At 40.9% G+C, this 19880-nt stretch overlaps 1 protein-coding gene across 1 annotated transcript; it reads right to left on the minus strand.

Annotated features, from left to right (window-relative positions):
• Nucleotides 1-3274: 3274 nt before the first annotated feature.
• On the minus strand, nt 3275-15790 carry LOC135741220 (sialoadhesin-like). The gene is made up of 10 exons (XM_065259881.1): nt 15689-15790; nt 15318-15466; nt 15009-15080; nt 6404-6751; nt 6118-6330; nt 5320-5652; nt 4854-5063; nt 4590-4680; nt 4417-4477; nt 3275-4320 (listed from the first exon to the last, which is right to left on the minus strand). Exons 3-10 carry the CDS (start codon nt 15055-15057, stop codon nt 4270-4272), a joined length of 1356 nt encoding a protein of 451 aa, XP_065115953.1. The 5' UTR covers nt 15058-15080; nt 15318-15466; nt 15689-15790; the 3' UTR covers nt 3275-4269.
• Nucleotides 15791-19880: the final 4090 nt, after the last annotated feature.

The raw sequence follows: 19880 nt of genomic DNA on the forward strand, positions 1-19880 counted from the left end.
CACAACTATATACATGTATTAGGGGTGACCCCGAATAGTCGAAGATTCGATGCATCAATAGGAGAAGCCTGATTCAACTACCAATCTCACAGTCGAATCGTCGCAGATATGTTATGAAATCAGGATGATTCAGTTTATATGGGTGCACATTATCTGATTGTACAAATAACAGCTTTCTCCCAATATGAATATGCAGCCTATTATGATAATGCTATGTAAATAATATATGTAGTAATATATGTAATATATATAAGTTGCTTTCAATAAATCTTTTTAAAATGCGTTAATAAATCCAACAACCCCCGTGACAGGACTACACGTCCATGTTAAGAGGTTTCCAGGTTAATAAACTATTGCAAAGCAGTGGTCTCTTTGTTTCTGCATTTAAAAAGACAAAGCTGGCGATTCTGACTAATCTTTCGTTATTTTATTTATAAATTACGTGAGTATATTTGACTTAACTATTTGACTTGTGTTTTGTTTGTTCTGACCTAATGTTATTATTTTTTTTTATTTAGTATAAACGGAAATTCTGATTTAAGTCTGTACATTTTGGCCATGGTGCTGGCAGAGATGCTCACAAGTCTCTGAGCTCGAGTCCGAGTCAAGTCTGAAGTCTTTGAACTCGAGTCCAAGTCAAGTCTGAAGTCTCTGGGCTCGAGTCCAAGTCAAGTCTCTGGGCTCGAGTCCAAGTCAAGTCTCAAGTCTCGTTGTAACAAATAAAACTCTAATAACAAATAAAGAAATTTATTTTATTGTAAAATTAAATATTATTATTATTATTTTTAGAGCAACAGAAGTGATTTTTTTTGTCTTGGGTTGTTTGATTAACATAAATGACTTAAGTAGGTTAATTGAGGTTACTGTCTCTTTAAGAACAAATAAGCCCAGACTGGTTTCTGACTGGTTTCTTAAGACATAAACAAAAATGTTTTTATTAGAAAAAAAATACTGTGAGATCATTTTGTGTGTATGTGCCCTGTCAAGAAAAGAAAGATTTTAGGTTACACTTTATTTTGATAGTCCACTTTAGACATTCTACTAACTATAAATTACTTTGCAACTACATGTCAACTAACTTTCAATAATTTGCAACTATATGTCAACTAACTGTCATTTGTGTATTAGTAGACTGTAAGGGTTGGGGTTAGGGAAGAGGTTTGGGTTAGTGGAATAAGTTGACATGCACCTGCAAAGATACTTATAGTCAGTTGAATGTCTGTTGAGATATCATCACAATAAAGTGTTAGTAGATATTAAGCAGACAGTCTACTGATTCTCTAAAGATTGGTAGTTGATTTGTAGTTGCAAAGTTACTTATAGTTAGTAAAATGTCTAAAGTGGACTATCAAAATAAAGTGTTACCAGATTTTATGTTGGCTTAACTTTTGAAACACTTCTCTCTGTATGTGCACTACTGAGGGCACTTAAATGCGTGCTCACACACAGGCGGAGGGCGAATTCAAGACAGCGCTTCAGGAAGAAGATGCAGCAGTCGCTTCACACAAAAACGTAACATTGTTTTTCATTGCTCTATTCAGCAAATGTATGTTAATGGACTACAGTATGACACAAAGTAGCGCAACTCAACCTGACTGGAGCTGGACCAGATACAGTTAATTGCATGTGCGTACAGAAATCTACTCACTTGAGCGCCTTTTTGCGGTTAAATTGTTTAACCATTTAAACAATTGCAAGCCTTTGAAACACGTTAATGATAAACTTACCCTATTTAAATTGCATATAAATCCGCGAATCGCATGCGAGCCGAACCAGGGGTCCGTCACAGCACTACCCAAGCTTCAGATGAATGGCACAGCAGCGGCTGGTGCAGTCGACATGTATGTTCGCGGCCGCGCACTCAGAGCAGATACGTCACGTGTTACTTCGTGGGCAGGTTGAAGGTAAAGGAGGGTGGGGTATGAAAGCGAGCTCATCAGACGTTTCCTAAAAATAAACATTGTTCACGAGTCTCGCGGCTCGAGTCTGAGTCGAGTCTGAAGTCTTTGAGGACGAGTCTCAAGTCGAGTCTGAAGTCACTGTGTGTGCGATTTAAGTCCCCATCTATGGGTGCTGGCGCATGCAATTTAGCCGAACGCGCTAGGTGCTCTGCGTGTCATATTTAGGATCATATTTAGGAGGAGTTCATTACACTAAACTTCAAAAAAACTGATTTTTTTCGACAGGTATAAGATTGGAAATGTATTTAAAACATATCATGTCAAAAGTTAAACTACAACATATATTTATGCATGACACGACTGTCTCTCTTGTGAATTAAAATGATGGTTGGTGTTTACTTCCAAATGATTGAAAAGAAATTCCTGAAAAAGAATCATCAGGGGTTTCTGTACCTAAAGCGAATATAGGAATGATCAAAGGCAAAGTAAACAAGCAGGTAGTTCTGTGTAAAATAATAAAGGGTAGTGTCTATCAAATCATTAATTTCAGTATTTAATCTCTCAATTAAAGAAGATCGCTGAACTTAAACTGGACTTGCCAGGCAGGATCAGATTTGTTATTTTTTAGGTTTAGTTATCAAAAATGCTTTTATTCTTTGTGTGATGTTCTTAACAATATGACTTTAAAATGTAATGAAGAGTCATTTAATGAATGTTTATACTGCCCTTCATTTACACTTTAAAAAAAGATAAAAATGCACTGTTTTGTCTTTGTTCATCACTAGAAAGGCAGTTTTGTTCACACGGTGAAGTCCGATCAAGCTATCTCTTACAAGCAATAGTGATATAGCACTAAAATGTTTAACTCACTGTACCATTCCTGTCAGATTCAATATTGATGGAACAGCATTGCTTTTTAATCGCAGTCTCTCTGCAAATCCAGCATTGACTTGTGGCTTCTTTACAAATTAAAACAAACACTCTGTTTTCCCCATGCGAGCTGAAACTTAAAAAACAAACTTCAACCACAAATTTCTAATTCTGAGTGAAAGTTATACAGCGACTGTGTTCTTCCACAACCGGGCAATGCAATAACACTTTGGCAATCTTTAAAGGCATGTTTACTCATTAGACGCTTCATACGGTTTGTCTCGCGCATATGTGTTACTTCCCTACAAACCTGTGGGCGGGGCTACAAAAGCAGTCATTGCCATTCTACTTTGAAGGTGGTGTTTAAAATGTCTTCTACGTCCTAGATTTGTACATTCAAGAACCGGGCGTTTTCTGGGCTTGGAATTATATTTCAGTAACAATATTTCAGTTATATTTCAGTAACAAGGACGTTTTCAGTTCTGAAACTTGCAGATGTTTGTTTAAATACAATGCCCCTTATATAAAAAAATAATCAAGTTACATTTTTTTGTATTTACCACTCATTTAAGTAATACTGTAAAAACATAAAATGTAATACCTGAGAATTTGTGTGTGGTTGTTGTTATTACATCATTGGTTGCCAAACATAGAGGTGAAATGGCGAATCATATGCATACTACTGTACATTCACCCTATATAAAACATTTATTAAATAGTAGATTTAATTTAGGTCTTAACTATGAAAAAAGCCATAAAACAGTGAAATTTACAAATAACTTATAACCAGAAGATGTCAAACGAAACCATAATTTTTTTACACTCAGCACAAAAAAGACAAGTGAGTTAAGGAGTATTTCAGAAAGTACTCTAAAGCATTGATGTCATATTGTATGAATTATAACATATATTATAACAAAGTGTTGTGTTTGTGTCTTGTCAGACAGAAAAAATGTCAGGGAGTTATATAAAATAAGTATTAGTTATACTGTAATTTAACAACTGAAATTATAACTTAATACATGAAATAATGCTTGTTGCTTTGATGATGTACAGTACAGAGCTATTGTGTTGTGTACAGCAGGATAATTTAATGTTCATCTTTGGTTATTAACCTAAAAAACTTTTGTTTATTAATTAAATTTCATACTTTGTTTTCCTCTACATTCTCCTGTGCGTTTTGCATCTAATCCGAAATATTACAATGTTTTTGCAAGATTTAGGCATTGTGAAGTCTGCTTATACTTTTCTAAGCAATAAGTTCTAAAACCCATGTAAAGAGATTAGCAGTTGAACAATCTGATTTAGTGAAGATGTAATTGAGTAGATTGCAGTATCATTTGTATAAAGATGTGCAATAGCAAAGTTTTTTCAGAATTTAGGCATTGAGATGTTAAATTTTGTCATTATTATGTTACTGTATGTGACATCACTGCATCAAAATGTCACTGCTGAGAGATTTTTGATAGGTGATGATGTCATAGAGAGAGTTGTGACATCACTCCAGCAGTTCAGCTGATCTACACACAGACATGTGCACGACTTGAGTCTAACAATGACAAACACATAGAAAGAGATGATGTTATAAAATCTGAGCATTAGTTTATTGTATTTCAGAAGATTCTCTATATACAGAATTTCTCACCTCTTCATGTTTGTCATCAGTTCTGTTTTTAGATTTTAATTTGTTCATGCTGATGAAAAACCTGTAGGATCAGAATTCATACTCTATAATTCAAAGTCTTAAAATCTGAATTCATATCAAAATATCCACAGTGTGTTGTGCAGTTTTGAATTTTACTTGATATTTTTTCTTACCACATCCACAGAGCTCCTAAAATGAGAAACTGAGGCAGAAACACCAGCAGACAGACTGTGAGCTGACCAAACACTGAGATATGCTTTGTTACTGAAGAAAAATAAACACAAATAAATGTATTACAACTTAGTGAAGATTGACTGAAAGTAGTTTAGTGATGATGTCACAGCTGTAAATAAATCAGAATTAAGGACTGATGCTGATTGGCTGTCATTTTAATCATTGTATACTAAAGTGAGATGTATGATGAGATGTTGTGTTACCTCTTACAGTACATGAATACTCTTGTATCTCCTTACTGTTGATTGAGTTCAGGTACAGCTTGTTTAATAATCTCAATCCATCTGTTACCTGTTGTCCATTCTTATACCAGATGTAAGTATGTTTGTTATCCAGAGTGCATTTGGTTGAACAGCTTAATATCACTTTTTCTCCATCTATCACAGGGTTTGGGCTGCTTATCACCTGTGTATCTGAGATTTCATATAACAGAATTCACATGAAATACTTTTCAGAATTAGGCTTGAATTAGTTTGTCGATTAACTCAACCGGGGAAACATGACATGAGAAAGCCAAGACTATAAATTTGATTCAGGAAATAAACTGATGAAATGTATACTTCAAAAACATTCTGAATAGAAATGCCAGTATTTCATGTAATATTAATTCTTTTCTTAAGACTCAAAGCACATTAATAAAACAAACAAAGTTGCACGGTTGACTTTTACCTGTAACATTAAGAAGGACTCCAGGTAAACCAGAAAATCCATTTGATGTGTTACTGATGATCCTGAATCGATATTCACTAGAGTCACTCATTTTGACGTCTTTGATTCTCAGTGTGTTTCCCACAAACTGCATACGACCAGCAAACTGATCTTGATATTCACGCAGATCTTGATATATTGAAGGATTATTGTTTGGTAAACGCCAGTATGTTTTCTCTACTGTATCTCCAGTGGGATGTGAGTATGAAGAGTGAATATCTACTGTTGATCCCACTAAAGCACAAACTCTTGTAGAGGTGTAAGTCACACCCCAACAGCCCCTGTTAGAAACACCTGAAAGAGTCAAAATAAACTGCTGTAAAACTCACATTCACAAAATAAAATGCCCATTTTAATACAACTGTGGTGTTCACAAGCTGTCGAATGCAGTTTTGATGGACTGTGCCATTGATGAAACGATATTGGTTATTTAAAAATGGGGAGGTTCTTCTCGACAGTTAAGTTCTGACTTCCTGTCAGTGTTGGCAACTTGTCGACTTTTTCGCTAGATTTAGCAACATTTCAACAATTTTTAACAAAAACGCACCTAGCGACAAATCTATAAACTTTATGGATGCCCGTAGCTTGAGATCTGTATGCATTTTGTGTGCCCTGTACTGTCCCGTGAACACAAGGTTTTGTATAATAGATGGCAACACTGCTTCCCTTTCAGTTAAAATGACGTCACCACATCAAATGATGCTGCACGTTTCAAAGCACTTCAGTGAGCCTTTAAACTAAATAATGAATCACACTTACATACAGAAGAAGATTGAGAGTATTTGTCAAACTCAGAGCAGAAATAGCGGTTAGTGTTTCCTCTGGATGGCACTAATATGTTTGTGCTGTAGGTTAAATAATGTCCATTCCTGTACCAGTAGTATTTATTTTCAGATAAGAGATTGCAGGAAGAATTACAGCTCAGTTTTACTCGTCCATCTGTAGATTCAGGATTCATCTTCACCTGTAAAACTAAATAAGCAAAACCTTACATTAGATGAGAAATGAAAAGAGTTGAACTGGACTGATGAGAATGTAAATGTACCTGTGACTGTTAGATTGACTGTGACTGAGCTGAGATGTTTAACTCCATCCTTCATAATGATCATGAGCTGATATTCTCCACTGTCTCTCTCTCTCACATCATCTATTAAGAGCTCTGATTTGCGGTTTGTAATCTCCTGTTTCACTCGTCCTGAGTAATCTGAATCTAAAGTCAAATCTTCAGGTTCATCTTTGTTTCTCCAGTTTGTTTTCTGTTTTTGGCTGAACCAGAACCCAGTTTTGATGTTGATGTTTGAGTAAGAGCACTTCAGTGTCACCTGTGCCCCTCTCACAGCACAAATATTCTGTTCATCACAGGTCACAGTAAAGCTGTTCAATGTTAGAGACCCTGAAAAAGGCATAATACTGATATGAGTAACATACATTAAATCTTTTTTAAAGCTGCCAAAGAATGCACTGATACAATATGTTATATTGTTCGCTGATACCTTAAATGTCTTATTTATAAACCTAGGATTTGTCCCCAGAATGAAATGGTCTATTATTACCTTTGAAAGGGTGATGAATAATAATGTTGAACTCTGCTCTGATTGGCTGTTTTTCAGAGCGGCTCATTTCAGTAGCTTTGTGTGTATGTAAACATACTTGTTTGAGCCTGTATCAGACGAAGATATACATTATACAACTCTTTCTCCGCCATTGATGAGTTCAGTTATCTCGTCAATTAAGAGAAACCATTTGCATAAAAAAGACTTCCTGTTAAATTTACAAAACGTTATTTACTAATTTTAAACTCTGTATGTTTTGATAATCGTTCTGAATCTGATCTCTAACAAAATTCGTCCACAAAAATCCAATTATTTCAGCTTTTTGCTAAAAAAAAAATATTTTTAAAGAAAAATACCCATATTTAAGAGTTTATAAGCAGAGAAAAAATATAGATAGGAAGAATCTTTTTTTCCATTTATCTTCTTCCCTTCATTGCCAAGACTCTTGAACGCGTGGTGTACAACCAGTTTTCCTCTTTCTTCACACAAAATAACCTCCTGGATAGCAATCTGGTTTCAAAAGCGGTCACTCCACTGAGACTGCGCTGCTCTCAGTCATTAAAGTCCTAAGGCAGGCAAGGGCAGCCTCCAAATCATCTGTGCTGTTCTTACTGGATTTATCCGCTTTTGAAATGGTCAATCATCACATCCTCCTGTCGACCCTCATGTCTATGGGTGTCTCTGTGATTTTAGGGGCAGCTGATTTTCGGGGTAAGCTCCGTTACGCCAAGGGCAGATTAAATATCCACTCCTCAAAAGGCGCCGTTGATCCGGGGATCGCTAAGGCGAACGGAGAGAAGACGGCTAAAGGAGCCGGAAGAGAGGAGGGGAGATTGTTGATGCAAGGAGCATTACAGAAGAGGACACGAACACCAGTGCTTCGTTTTGCCCATGTGTTTTGTTTTGTTGTGCAGGCTGGGTTCATTGATTTCGGTGGTAGCTGTTATATACGGTGGCGAAGTGGATACTGTGTGGCTGTGGTGAACCGACGGAGGTTTAAATGTGACACGAGCTGGAAAACAGAAGAAGAGGAGAAATTGGACCTTCAGCCTGCACAACCAAACCCCTACAGATGATTCGGAATGCAGTGGCAAGAGTCCTCTTCAATGAACCAAAGAGGGCGCACGTCATTCCTCTCTTTGTCAAGCTACACTGGCTTCCTATAGCAGCTCACATCAAATTTAAAGCTCTGCTCCTGGCCTTTAAAACCACCACTGGGTCAGCAGACTCAGCACCCACTTACCTTTACTTGCTTATACAGCCTTATGTGCCCTCTCAATCCCTGTGCTCTGTCACTGAGCGATGGCTAGTGGTGCCATCTCAAAAAGGGAAAAAAACATTATCGCGTACCTTCTCAGGAGCTGTTCCACAACTGTGGAATGATCTGCTGGTTGCGACACGATCTGCTGACTCTGTAGCTGTCTTTAAGAATCTGATAAAACCCATCTCTTCCGCCATTACCTCACTTCCTGATATAGGACTTACTATCTTTTCTTTTCATTTTATTCTTCACTGAATGTTTTTTTTATTCAATTTATTCATTTTTTTTTAAGGTAAGTGGTTGCAATCAATTTGTTTAAGCTACATTTAAACAAAAGTTTTTTGTTTTGTTTTGCCTTTCTAATTTTTTTGTTTAAATGTAGCTTAAATAAATTGATTTCAAAAACTTACCTTAAAAAATTGAGTAAATTGATTGAATATTTTTTTTTCAGTGTTGATCTCTATCTATACATTCTTACAAAAAAACAAAAAAATGAACCCATGGTTATGTATACTGTGTTGGACTATTTCCAGTGCACTTATGTATTGCTATTCTTGTGTTGCTATAATTGCTTCTATTGTTTACCTCATTTGTAAGTCGCTTTGGACAATAGTGTCTGCTAAATGACTAAAAGTAAATGTAATAGTATGCATATTATTATTGCTATCTGTGTTTTAGAGGAACAATATTACTTCCCTTTCAGTCGGTCACTACGACGTCACGTCGTGACCGACGAATTGGGAACTCGCTTAGAGAGACCAATCTGCTTCGTTTACTACTAAAACGCCAATGAACTTGGCATTGAGATATTTGCATAATGCTGGCGCCGCCCCGCCAGGTGCCTTTATAAGCAGCAGGTGCAAATAGGGAAATTAGCTTTTTCGCTTCGAAAGCCGGCTTTATCTGCTACTGAGAAGCTACTCGCTGCTCTTCTGGGAACGGTTGCTGAAGTTGATTGACAAGCAGTACTAACACAGCGGACGCTCGCAGTATTCCACGGCTCTGCATCTTTTTTGTTTTGAGTTTAGTGTGTGCGTTGCCTTCCCTGTGCGCATCATCAGCTGAGCACCTAAAGAGTGATTTCCCTAAAAGAGTGATACGTGAGAGCTCTGTGTCTTTTTAAAGGCAGCCACTCTCTCGTATATGCGGAGATCAGCGTCCTTTTCAGGATAGCTTTTCGCCCGTGCGATCTTGGATGCGAGAAGTATAAGGGTTCCAGTGACGGTCACGAGCGCTGTCTTCGTGCTCAGGCATCGAGCACTCCGGGGCTGCGTTCGTGGAGAGTTTCTGTTCTCTCTGTGAGAGCATAACCCTCTTGGATTGCGGAGACGACTGTCGTTTCTACGGGAACGCTGTCCGCGCCTTGCAGTGCTGACGCCGCCATGGTGCGGCTGTCAAGCGCTCGCAGGGCGCCCTTCGCGTCACTACGCTGAGTAGGACGGAGGATGCGTCCTCCACCTACCGGCCTTCTCATCCTCAGCCGGTTGAGGCTCCGGTGGAGACTGCAGAGTCGTGTTCTACGATGTCTGCCGAATCCATTGGACCTCCTTCTGGTCCCGTCACTTCTGCAGCATCAGAGGGGTGTCCATTTTTTCCTCCGAGGCGGAGTCGTTCCGGAGATGGCGGCCGTGCCCGCTCGAGCGGCGGAGACGGTAGAGTTGGAAAGGTTAACCCCTCTCCGCCCGAACCGTCCCGCCCACATGATTGGTACTTCGGAGCTGCTCGGGCCTCTCGGTCCTCTCCTCCTGTGCCTTTCTTTCCCGACGGCACGAAGAGCTGACGTGATTTGCGGCCGTCCGGCCGTTCAGCTTTCACCCCTCACCTCCCTCACCAACGGAGCCGCTAAGGGCGGGGACCCCTTCAGTGGAGCGGGATGCGTTCCTGGAGGGACCACCCAACCCTTCCCTCCCGTGTTTGTAGACAGTCGTCCGGTTACGGGCGCTGTCCGTCAGGCATGCGGAGACGCGGCTTCAGCCCTGCACGCAATAACGTTGCTACAGGTTCACCAAGGATTTACGAGGGAGGCCGCGACCTTCAGTCGTGCGATGTCCACCACAGTGGTTCAAGATCGCCACCTTTGGCTGTGTCTGGCTGACATGACGGACGCAGGCGAGAACAACTTCTTGAATGCTCCTGTCTCACAGACCGGCCTTTTCGGCGAGGCCGTGGAGTCGTACAGCTCCGCTGCGCAGACTGAGGCGATCTCCTAGGTCATGCCCCGGCGAAGGAAAGCTGCCCTTGGTCCACCACGCCGGCTCCTCAGTCTGCCCTCGCCGTCGGCATCCTGCGGCGACCACCTCCGTTCCCCTCCTCGGACCCCATCTCGGCAGCGCAGGGGAACCGGTCGTCAGCAGCTCGCCCCGCCCGCTTAGCCGCTTCCCGTGAAATTCGGGAGTTTAAGTGGCCAGTGAAGGGCGACCCGGATTGGCAGAGGATCACTCTTCAGGAGATGGAGCTCCTTCCCCCGATAGAGGGTCGGGTGGAAAATCCTTGGTTTGCATATGTTCCACCGGCTGTTCGGCCGGTACCCACTTAACCACACATAAGAGTGCATTCCTCTTCCCTCTCTAGGTCTCCGGAGGATCGAAAGAGCCGTGAGCGGGTACACACCAGCTCCCCTACCTCTCCTCTATCGCCAGCGGGTGACCTGAGGAGTCCGAGCTCTCCGCTGAGGAGACCGGACCACCAGCACCCTCATCGGAGTCTGCGCTCTCCGTAGAGGAGACCAGACGACCGTTACCCTCAGCGGGCTCAGGTCAGTGTCACACACACACACTGTAGATGTTTATGCTGTCACAGCAGACGCACCGGCAGTCCCACCTGTCTCGCTTCGCTGCCCCACCGCGGGTACTTCGGTAGTGTCGTTATTTCTCCTCGTACGGTGCCTGGGTGCTTGGCTTCAGTTCCCAGCCCGTTTCGTTGGGGTTTACGCACGATCCGCCTCGGTTACGAATCCGGCACACCCCCAAAATTCGGGCTTTCGTTTCACTGTTGTGAAAGCGTCCGATGCACATGTACTGCGTGCAAAAGTCGATATCCTGTTGGCGAAGGATGTTCGAGCCGGTCCCTCTTACCGAGATGATGATGATAGGGTTTTTCCAGCCTTTATCTCATAGTACCCAAAATACGCGGCGGGTTACGATCGATTTGATTTACGCACCGGCTCTACGAAGGTGTTCTTTTTGGATGATAATGCCGAGGCTCGTATTTCAATATTCAGATCGGTTTGCAGCCTTAGACCTGTAAGACATGTACTTTAAATGTCCATCTCCCCTCGCTTTAGACCGTTTTTCGCTCTGCGTCGTGGGGTGGGCATATTAATACTAAGTACACCATTCGAGCTGTCTCTCTCTCTCCGTGTCTCCATGTGCTAGTCACGGCATTAAAATGTCAGAGAGAGAGCGTTGTTCGCATTCTGCTTTTTTCTACGTCGACTTATAATAGCCCGTTCTTGGCAGACGTGCGCGAACACAGAGAGTTAATGCTTCGGCATCTCGCTCGTTTAAGTCTTCAGGTCGACTGGGAAAGAGCAACTTTGCCCCGTGCAGATCCTTTTTCTCAGTATGGAAATAAGACTCGGTCGACTAATTGGCGTGTTTAACAAGAGCGCGCAACCAGTCAGTTCTGACTTGCCTCGGTTTAATTCGAGGGAAGTACGCGGTCCCTCTGAAACAATTTCAGAAGCTCCTGGACATATGACAGCATGCTGCGGCTGTGACGCCGCCCGAGCTGCTTCATATGAGACCGCTTCAGCATTGGCTTACGATCGAGTCTCGAGGAGAGCGTGGCACACCGACATACACCGTGTAAACATTGCACCTGCGTGTCATTTAAAATTTTCCCTGTGGTAGACCCGGCATTTCCGATAGAAGATATGCCCCTGAGGGGTCTCCTGGCATTCTGTATATTGCAATGCCCTCAGCACGGGATGATCAGCCACGTATGACGGGCTTGCAGTCTCAGGGGTGTGCATAGCACCCCAACTGCCGCGAGCGGTGCGCTGTATATCTGGGACTTGTACGCTCCGCTATGGAGATGCGAGGGAAGGATGTATTAGCCGACACCAATAACATTGCGACTGTTGCGTTATTTACCGTTAAGGCGGTTTTGCGCTCTCGTCACCTGTCGCATCTCGCTCGTCATCTCCTCCTTTGGAGTCAGAAGCATCTGAGGTCCCTTCGTGCCATTTACATCCCGGGTTCGCTCAATACAGCGGCAGACGCGCTTCCCGAGCTGCGCCCCCGGCGAATGGCGACTCCACCTCCAGACGGTCCAGCTATTTGGAAGAAGTTCGGTTGTGCGTAGATAGATCTGTTTGCGTCGCCGGACGATACCCACTGTCGCCTATTTTATTCACTAACCGAGGGCAGCCTCGGCGTGGATGCGTTGGCACACAGCTGGCCGCGGGGGGTGCGTAAATACGCATTCCTTCCAGTGAGCTTTATTGCGCAGACACTGTGCAAAGTCAGGCAGGACGAGGAGAGCCTTTTATTAGTCGCCCCGTACTGGGCTACCAGGAATTGGTTTTCAGAGTTAATGCTCCTCGCGACAGCCCCTCCCTGACGGTTTCCCCTGAGGAAAAACTTCTTTCTCAAGGAAGGGGCACATTATGGCACCCGCGCCCCGACCTGTGGGATTTCCATGTATGGTCGTTGAGCGCGCGCAAGGTTTAGGTGATTTATCGCAAGCGGTATCTAACACCATCGACGCGGTTCGAGCACCGTCCACAAGACGGGCTTACGCGCTTAAAGAAACCTTTTTCGTCACCCGGTGCTCTTCGCAACGCGAGGACCCCAGAGAATGCCCATTAACATTGTGCTTTTATATCTTTTACATAGGTTAGATGGTAGGCTGTCCCTCCGCTATTAAAGTTGATATCGCCGCTATTTCTGCTCATCACTCTCTTATCAACGACAGATCAGTTGGCCAGCATGACTTAATTATTACATTTTAAGAGGCGCTCGCAGGCTAAACCCCTCGCGCCCTCCCTCTTTCCTCCTGAGACCTGTCCATGGTGCTGAAGCCTTCAGGTCTCCCTTTTGAGCCTTTGCAGTCTACGAGTCTGATGTTTTTATCAATGAAAACTCTGACCCTGATAGCATTGGCCTCCATGAAGAGAGTAGGGGATTTACATGCATTCTCTGTTGACGATTCGTGCTTTTAGTTTGGTCCTGCTGTCTCACTGAGACCCAGACCAGGCTACGTGCCCAAAGTTCCCACCACTCCCTTCAGAGATAAGGTGGTGAGCTTGCAAGCGCTGCCCCCGGAGGACGCAGACCCAACCATGGCTTTGTTGTGCCCCGTACGCGCACTGCGACTCTACGTGGTTCGCACGCAAAGCCTCAGGACCTCAGACCAGCTCTTTGTTTGTTATGGTGGCCAGCAGAAAGGGAAAGCTGTCACTAAGCAGAGGATGTCTCATTGGATAGTTGATACTATCGCCCTGGCTTATAATCTTCAGGGTATTCCTTGCCCCTTTAATTTGAGAGCGCACTCCACACGGAGTGTTGCCTCATCTTGGGCTCTAGCTCGTGGTTCCTCGCTAACAGACATCTGTAGAGCTGCTGGTTGGGCGACACCTAATACGTTCACTAGATTTTACAGTGTTCGTATCGAGCCTGTATCCTCTCGTGTTCTTTCCTCACCAGGGGGAGCACGGAGAGCAGTCTCGCAGGTCAGCTTGCAGCCTCCAACTGATGCTTCATAACTGTGTCAGTATGGAAGGCCTTCAGAACAAAAATGCGTAATGGTTTGAATTGTTCTTCCTCCGCTGCCTTGGCAGCCTTTGTTGCGGAGCATTGTCTGTCAGCCTTTCACTAGCTGTATCCTCGCGAACCTACGTGTCTGGCTCGGGCTCCACATTGTGTCCCACCGGGTTCCTTTGTGAGTATTATTCCGTGGGGTTAATCCTACCAGCCCACGTTTCCCTTAGCAGAGCACTGCTTTGCTTACACAGCCACGGCTGTCATTTTTACCTCAACTACGGTTGACTTTCGCCCACCAATAGCCCTTAATGGGGCGGTGGCTTCCGCAGCGTCCCTATACCGCTCAGATAGGGCGCTTCCCAGTCGCTGGCACTACTGTGGGGTTAAAGGAACATCTAGTGCCCGGCCTTCTGCCTTAAAACCTAATTCTCCTTCTCCTTAAGTGGAACCGGAGGGCTTTACGCAGACACTGGAAGAGGTCAGCCCTCAGTGGCGTTTTGGTAGGGATTCCCAATTCGTCGGTCACGACGTGACGTCGTAGTGACCGACTGAAAGGGAACGTCTCGGTTACGGATGTAACCCTCGTTCCCTGAAGGAGGGAACGGAGACGTCACGTCCCGTCGCCACAGGGCTGCTCCCTGCTGTTTATCGACCGGTCACTTTCTCCCGGCTTTCTCAGCGAAAAGAAGCTAATTTCCCTATTTGCACCTGCTGCTTATAAAGGCACCTGGCGGGGCGGCGCCAGCATTATGCAAATATCTCAATGCCAAGTTCATTGGCGTTTTAGTAGTAAACGAAGCAGATTGGTCTCTCTAAGCGAGTTCCCAATTCGTCGGTCACGACGTGACGTCTCCGTTCCCTCCTTCAGGGAACGAGGGTTACATCCGTAACCGAGACGTTCTCATTCAGTATTGAAAAAAAAATGCAATCTCCTTTTTTAAATGCTTAACTTAAACACTGTACAACAAGTGTGAAGAAATAACGTGAAAGAAACCTTAAACATTCATAAAATTGACTCAATTTTGGCACTATATTGTATGGATGCAATTCTCTTCTATAGAAATGAGATTAGAGGTTCATCTACTTAGTCCAACAACAACTAAACTGTAGTGCACTCAATATTGTTCATACCTTGAATGTGTAACAGCAGGATCAGAGATGAGAGTCTGGAGTTCATCATTTCACTTTGAAGAAATTCACATACTGTATACAATACAAGACATGAAGCAAAACCTTTTCTGATTCCATGAAACCACACATTTGGTTTTATTTTGACTCTCACTTCATTAATACAGTTCAGTTCTGCCTTATTACAATTAAATTATAATAACAATAACACACGACTTTTATGACAACAAACTTTTGCTTAAAATAACAACAGCAACAACAAATAATATATTTTTACAATTCTACTTTAGTTAAAAGATTAAACATACATACAGTATATATCGTTGTGGAGTTGTTTGACTTCAAGTTGCAATTTTTAGTTTGAGTAGCTGGTAGATACGCTGTTATGATCTCAGTTCCTTCCTTTTTCTTACCAAAGCCATTGCGAAACACTTGCAACAGTCTTAAACTGTAAATGCAATCTTATGCAAACCAAATGAATCAAATTTTTATGAGTAAATGAAGCTAAACACTTAAAAAATATTAAATACAATTCCAGTGTCAAAATAAATATTATACACTTAGTGATTTTCTGTGAACAATATTTCCGCCATGTTTAACACGCTGACTCATAAACAATAAAATCAATACCAAAACAGCTAAATTAACCTCGCGTAAAAGAATAAAAATCATAACATACTTACTTAGTTGTGCACATTTACACATAAATTATTTTCATATCGCTGCTCCAAACTCCAGCACAGTTGTTGATGTCAATGTGTTTTACAGCTGACAGTAAACACAAGAAGATCAAGAAGAAGAGGAAATACTCTGGGTGTTTCTCAGATTGTGAAGGATCTCAGACTTTTTTCCTTGTTCCTCCGTCAACGAACCCACGACCCAGAAAACTCAAACTCAGCCATGAAGGACATTTCAAAAGTCTAATAGCAGAGCGAGAAGCTGAGGATGGAGGAGTCAGGAGGTTTTCAGAGGAGTTGTGTGAGAGGATACACAGGTGTGTAATACGTGAACGTGTTGTGTTGACAAAACCTGACGCACATATAAATTCTCCTCTCTTTTCACATCTTCACATCAGATTCAAACACATGAATGTCAGTATTTATTATTAAGTTGTGGTTCTTGTGCAGTGGCAGTTCTACATAGAATTACACCCTTGGCAAGACCCCCTTCGAGCCCCCCCCCCCCCCCCAAAACAAAAAACAAAAAAAAAAACAAAAAAAAAATTCTTCATTAGTACATTTGAAAAACACACTTTTTTGCTTAAATCTGTTAATCAACCTCTCTATTGATCAAAACTACCAAATGTTTACAAAAATTCCATGGTTTTAACTCTTTAATTTCCAGGTTCATAAGGGATGTCACTGATTTGGGGCAAACACACAAAATGATTTTCATTATAAAAAGTGATTGTGGACTAAATTTTATTTCACCTTTTTCACAGTCTTGGGCATTTGAAAGATTAGTAAAAACATTGGCTTTGATGCAATTTTAGTTTTTGTGCAGCATCAAATTTTATTAATTTTTCTCCTTCATTTATGTTTCTGGCCGTTTTTGCCCCATTGACTTCCATTATTACAACATTTTTGATTGCAGAGCCATGACAGGTTATTATCGTGCATTCTTAATTGTTGGTGGTTTTTCCTTTTGCAAAGAGGTACAATTTGACATTTTTACTGTTGGCACCATTAACCCTTTAGTAGGCCTGTGCAAAAACAGATCTTAATTTTTGGCTTGTACATTGAGTTATAGGAAGTATAACAGCAAATTTTGATTTTGGATTTTGAAAAGCAGGTAACACTTTAATATAATGTTCATTAGATAACATTAGTTAACTACATTAGTTAACATGAACTAATGTTGAACTGCACTTATACAGCATTTCAGGGGCGGTTCTAGACCCTTTTTAGGGGGGCTCCAGCCAGCCTATCTGTCATCTTAGCCCCCTTAAAATTTGTCTTAATATTTCTACCAAACTATCAAATATATTTTTCTGAAGTTTTATTTATTTGTAAAAACACTTTATTCGAAGAAAATAATTAAAATAACGCAAAATGCAGATCATTTAGATGAAAAAGAATTACGAGTTCATGAGGCATTTGATTAGATTTGCTGTTCTGCGCATGCGTGGAGTAAAGTCAAGTGAGTGGAGGAGACCACGAGCGCCTGTGCTGAAAGGTCACACAGAGGCAGAAGCAAACTTAAAGTCATTCTTTCATAAAATATCCAGCGTGGAAGCTCAGAAGGTATTTTCCCTAAAGTTTTAGTTTGTTTGCTAGCGCCAGTATTAATGCAGTCATGTCTGCAAAATATATAAGAATACTTGCCGTCCTAAATAAGCTAATATTAGTTATCCCCCATTCATAATTCAAATTGCTTTGCAAACTGAAGCCGTGACGTTTTAAGTTTACCGTCATGACACATTTTGCAATACAAGGTCTATATTTTTGCCTTTTTCTAGCTGTAAATAATATGATGCTATGTTTTTGAATGTGCAATCGAGAAAGCTATGCACGGAGACAAAAAAACACACACACCTGGCATGTAACAAACCCAGTGCACTCACACATTTTGTATATGAAACGCACAAATAAGATAGACTATAAACAACATGTGACTTGTTTGCTTTTATAGATATAGCGTTTTTTTAAATGCTGGAAAGGAAAGCAAAGAGTTGGAGAAAGAGTTAGAGAAACTGAAGGGGTCAGAGACAGGTAAGAGATGATTAAGTGTATGTAGTAGTTTCATATAAAGATTTTTAGCCCCTAAAATAAACATAATTCCATTATTTACTCATCCTTATGTTGTTATAAAACATTACATCTTTTAATTTTCCGATCAGGAACTAAAGGGGTCATGTATGATTTATTCAGGGCCGGCCCTGGGCATAGGCGGAATAGGCAAATGCTAAGGGCGCCGCCGACCCCTTGGGGCGTCCGTGCGCTCAAATTATTATTTTTTTTAATATATGTATATAAACATTTAACTATAAATATTTATATATTTTATTATATAAATATTTTGCACAAGAAAACAGCAGTTAATAATGAATTATTAGTAGCATAGTATCTCGGAAGATCGTGCTTGTTAAATAGCTCTGTGGCTATATTTAAAATATAAACCCAGAATTCAGCGAACGTCAAGAACAAGAAAACGGAAACAACAATCAGACAGAGACGCGGAATTTACATAATGTTACACAGACCATGTTGGCCGCGGTGCTGAAGACGCGCTCGGAAAGAGTACTGGTGGCAGCACAGATATTTACGTGCAACCTATTGGAAACTATTATTCGTTATTATATAATTATTATTCGTTATTTTACTTTATTACTTCCTCTTAAGAAGAGTTTTGCAATTTTATTTCAATATTTCTCTTTATATAAATACTATTTTGTACTTAAATCTATAATTTCATTATTTTACTAACCCAACTAACTCATCTGAAAAAAATATATCTCTTTACAAAAAACTTGTTTTCTTCTATTTAAAAGCTGTAATTTCGTTATTTTACTAACCCAACTAATGACTCCTCCACTTTCCAATAGATTGCACGTAGATATCTGTGTATATGTGCCATCACGCGTCTTCAGCACCGCGGGGAGCAGCCAGCACTCCAATGTGCAGCTTATTAATACCAGACAAAGTTGGTATTTCTGTCCAGAAAAATTGAAATTTATACATGGTCCGTGTAACGTAATTTAAATCCCGCGTCTTGGCCTTATTGTTTTTCTCTTGTTCTTGACGTTCGCTGAATTCTGGGTTTATATTTTAAACTGCCGCTCCAGTGCAATAGCCACAAAGCTATTTAACAATGAGCACAATCTCCCGAGACACTACAACATGCTACTAATAATTCATTAATAAGAGCTGTTTTCTTGTACACAATTAAATATTTTAAGTTAAATGTACAGTGTTAAAACATGTAAAAAAGACAAGATTTTAACAATGTCAAGATCAAATGCCTGAGTAACAGGGTATTGTGTGTATGTGTTTGTGTGTTTGTGTGTGTTTCCAAAATATTTTCAAAATAAAGAAAAACAAGACAAAGCTGTGCAGTTTGTTTCTGTGTAAGTTATGAACAAAATGATTGGAACACAATTGTGATTCTGTGATTCTAAAGGGCACCAGGTGAAATCTTGCCTAGGGCAGCAAATTGGCCAGGGCCGGCCCTGGATTTATTACAGTCATATTTAGAATCAGTGCAGGTTTATGAATCAGGTTATGCATGCTACAAGCATGCATGAGACATCTGGAAAGTAAAACTGATTTAAAATGTATAACTAAAAGTAAAGTCTGACTTGTATAAATATAAATTCGCATATAAATTGTTAGTAGTCATTAAACTTTAAATATACATATAGTATACATAAACTTTAATTATAGATACACAATAATAAATAATAGTGATAAATAACTTTTATACCTTTATATCTGTACAGTTTTTTTATTATTAGCTTAAATCAAAAATCATAAGGGCTTAGAACAATATAGAAGAGTAATGTATGTAGCCTACATGAATTTATGAATATAATAATAGTCAATCAATTTGCAAAAAGGCATCACAATGCTTTCTTCACATCATCACTGAGGGCTAAGCCCCCCTAAGAATGAAATCCTAGAACCGCCCCTGCAGCATTTATTAATTAGGGCTGGGAAAAAAAATCAATTTTTCGATTAATCGTTTTTTAAAACGTGGTCGATTCAAAGAGCAGAATCGATTTTTTTTTTCTTTCATATTTATTTCTGCAAACATTGAACGAAAGATTAACATTAATCGAATTACTTGTCTTCTTCACTAGATGTCACCCTCTTTTTTGTCTAGCGCATGTAAACAAGGAGCAAGAGGCAAGCCTGTCATTCATTCATTCAGTGCTTA

The sequence above is a fragment of the Paramisgurnus dabryanus genome, chromosome 24 (genome assembly GCF_030506205.2).
Source record: "Paramisgurnus dabryanus chromosome 24, PD_genome_1.1, whole genome shotgun sequence".
Classification (NCBI taxonomy): domain Eukaryota; kingdom Metazoa; phylum Chordata; class Actinopteri; order Cypriniformes; family Cobitidae; genus Paramisgurnus; species Paramisgurnus dabryanus.

What these genes read in the sequence shown, in the direction of transcription:
- LOC135741220 (XM_065259881.1), bottom strand. Translation starts at nt 15,057, where the DNA reads ATGATGAACTCCAGACTCTCATCTCTGATCCTGCTGTTACACATTCAA. An exon ending in CCTGCTGTTACACATTCAAG is followed by an intron (nt 6,752 to 15,008) that starts GTATGAACAATA and finishes TGCCTTTTTCAG; the next exon opens with GGTCTCTAACATTGAACAGC. An exon ending in TTAGGAGCTCTGTGGATGTG is followed by an intron (nt 4,478 to 4,589) that starts GTAAGAAAAAAT and finishes CTGATCCTACAG; the next exon opens with GTTTTTCATCAGCATGAACA.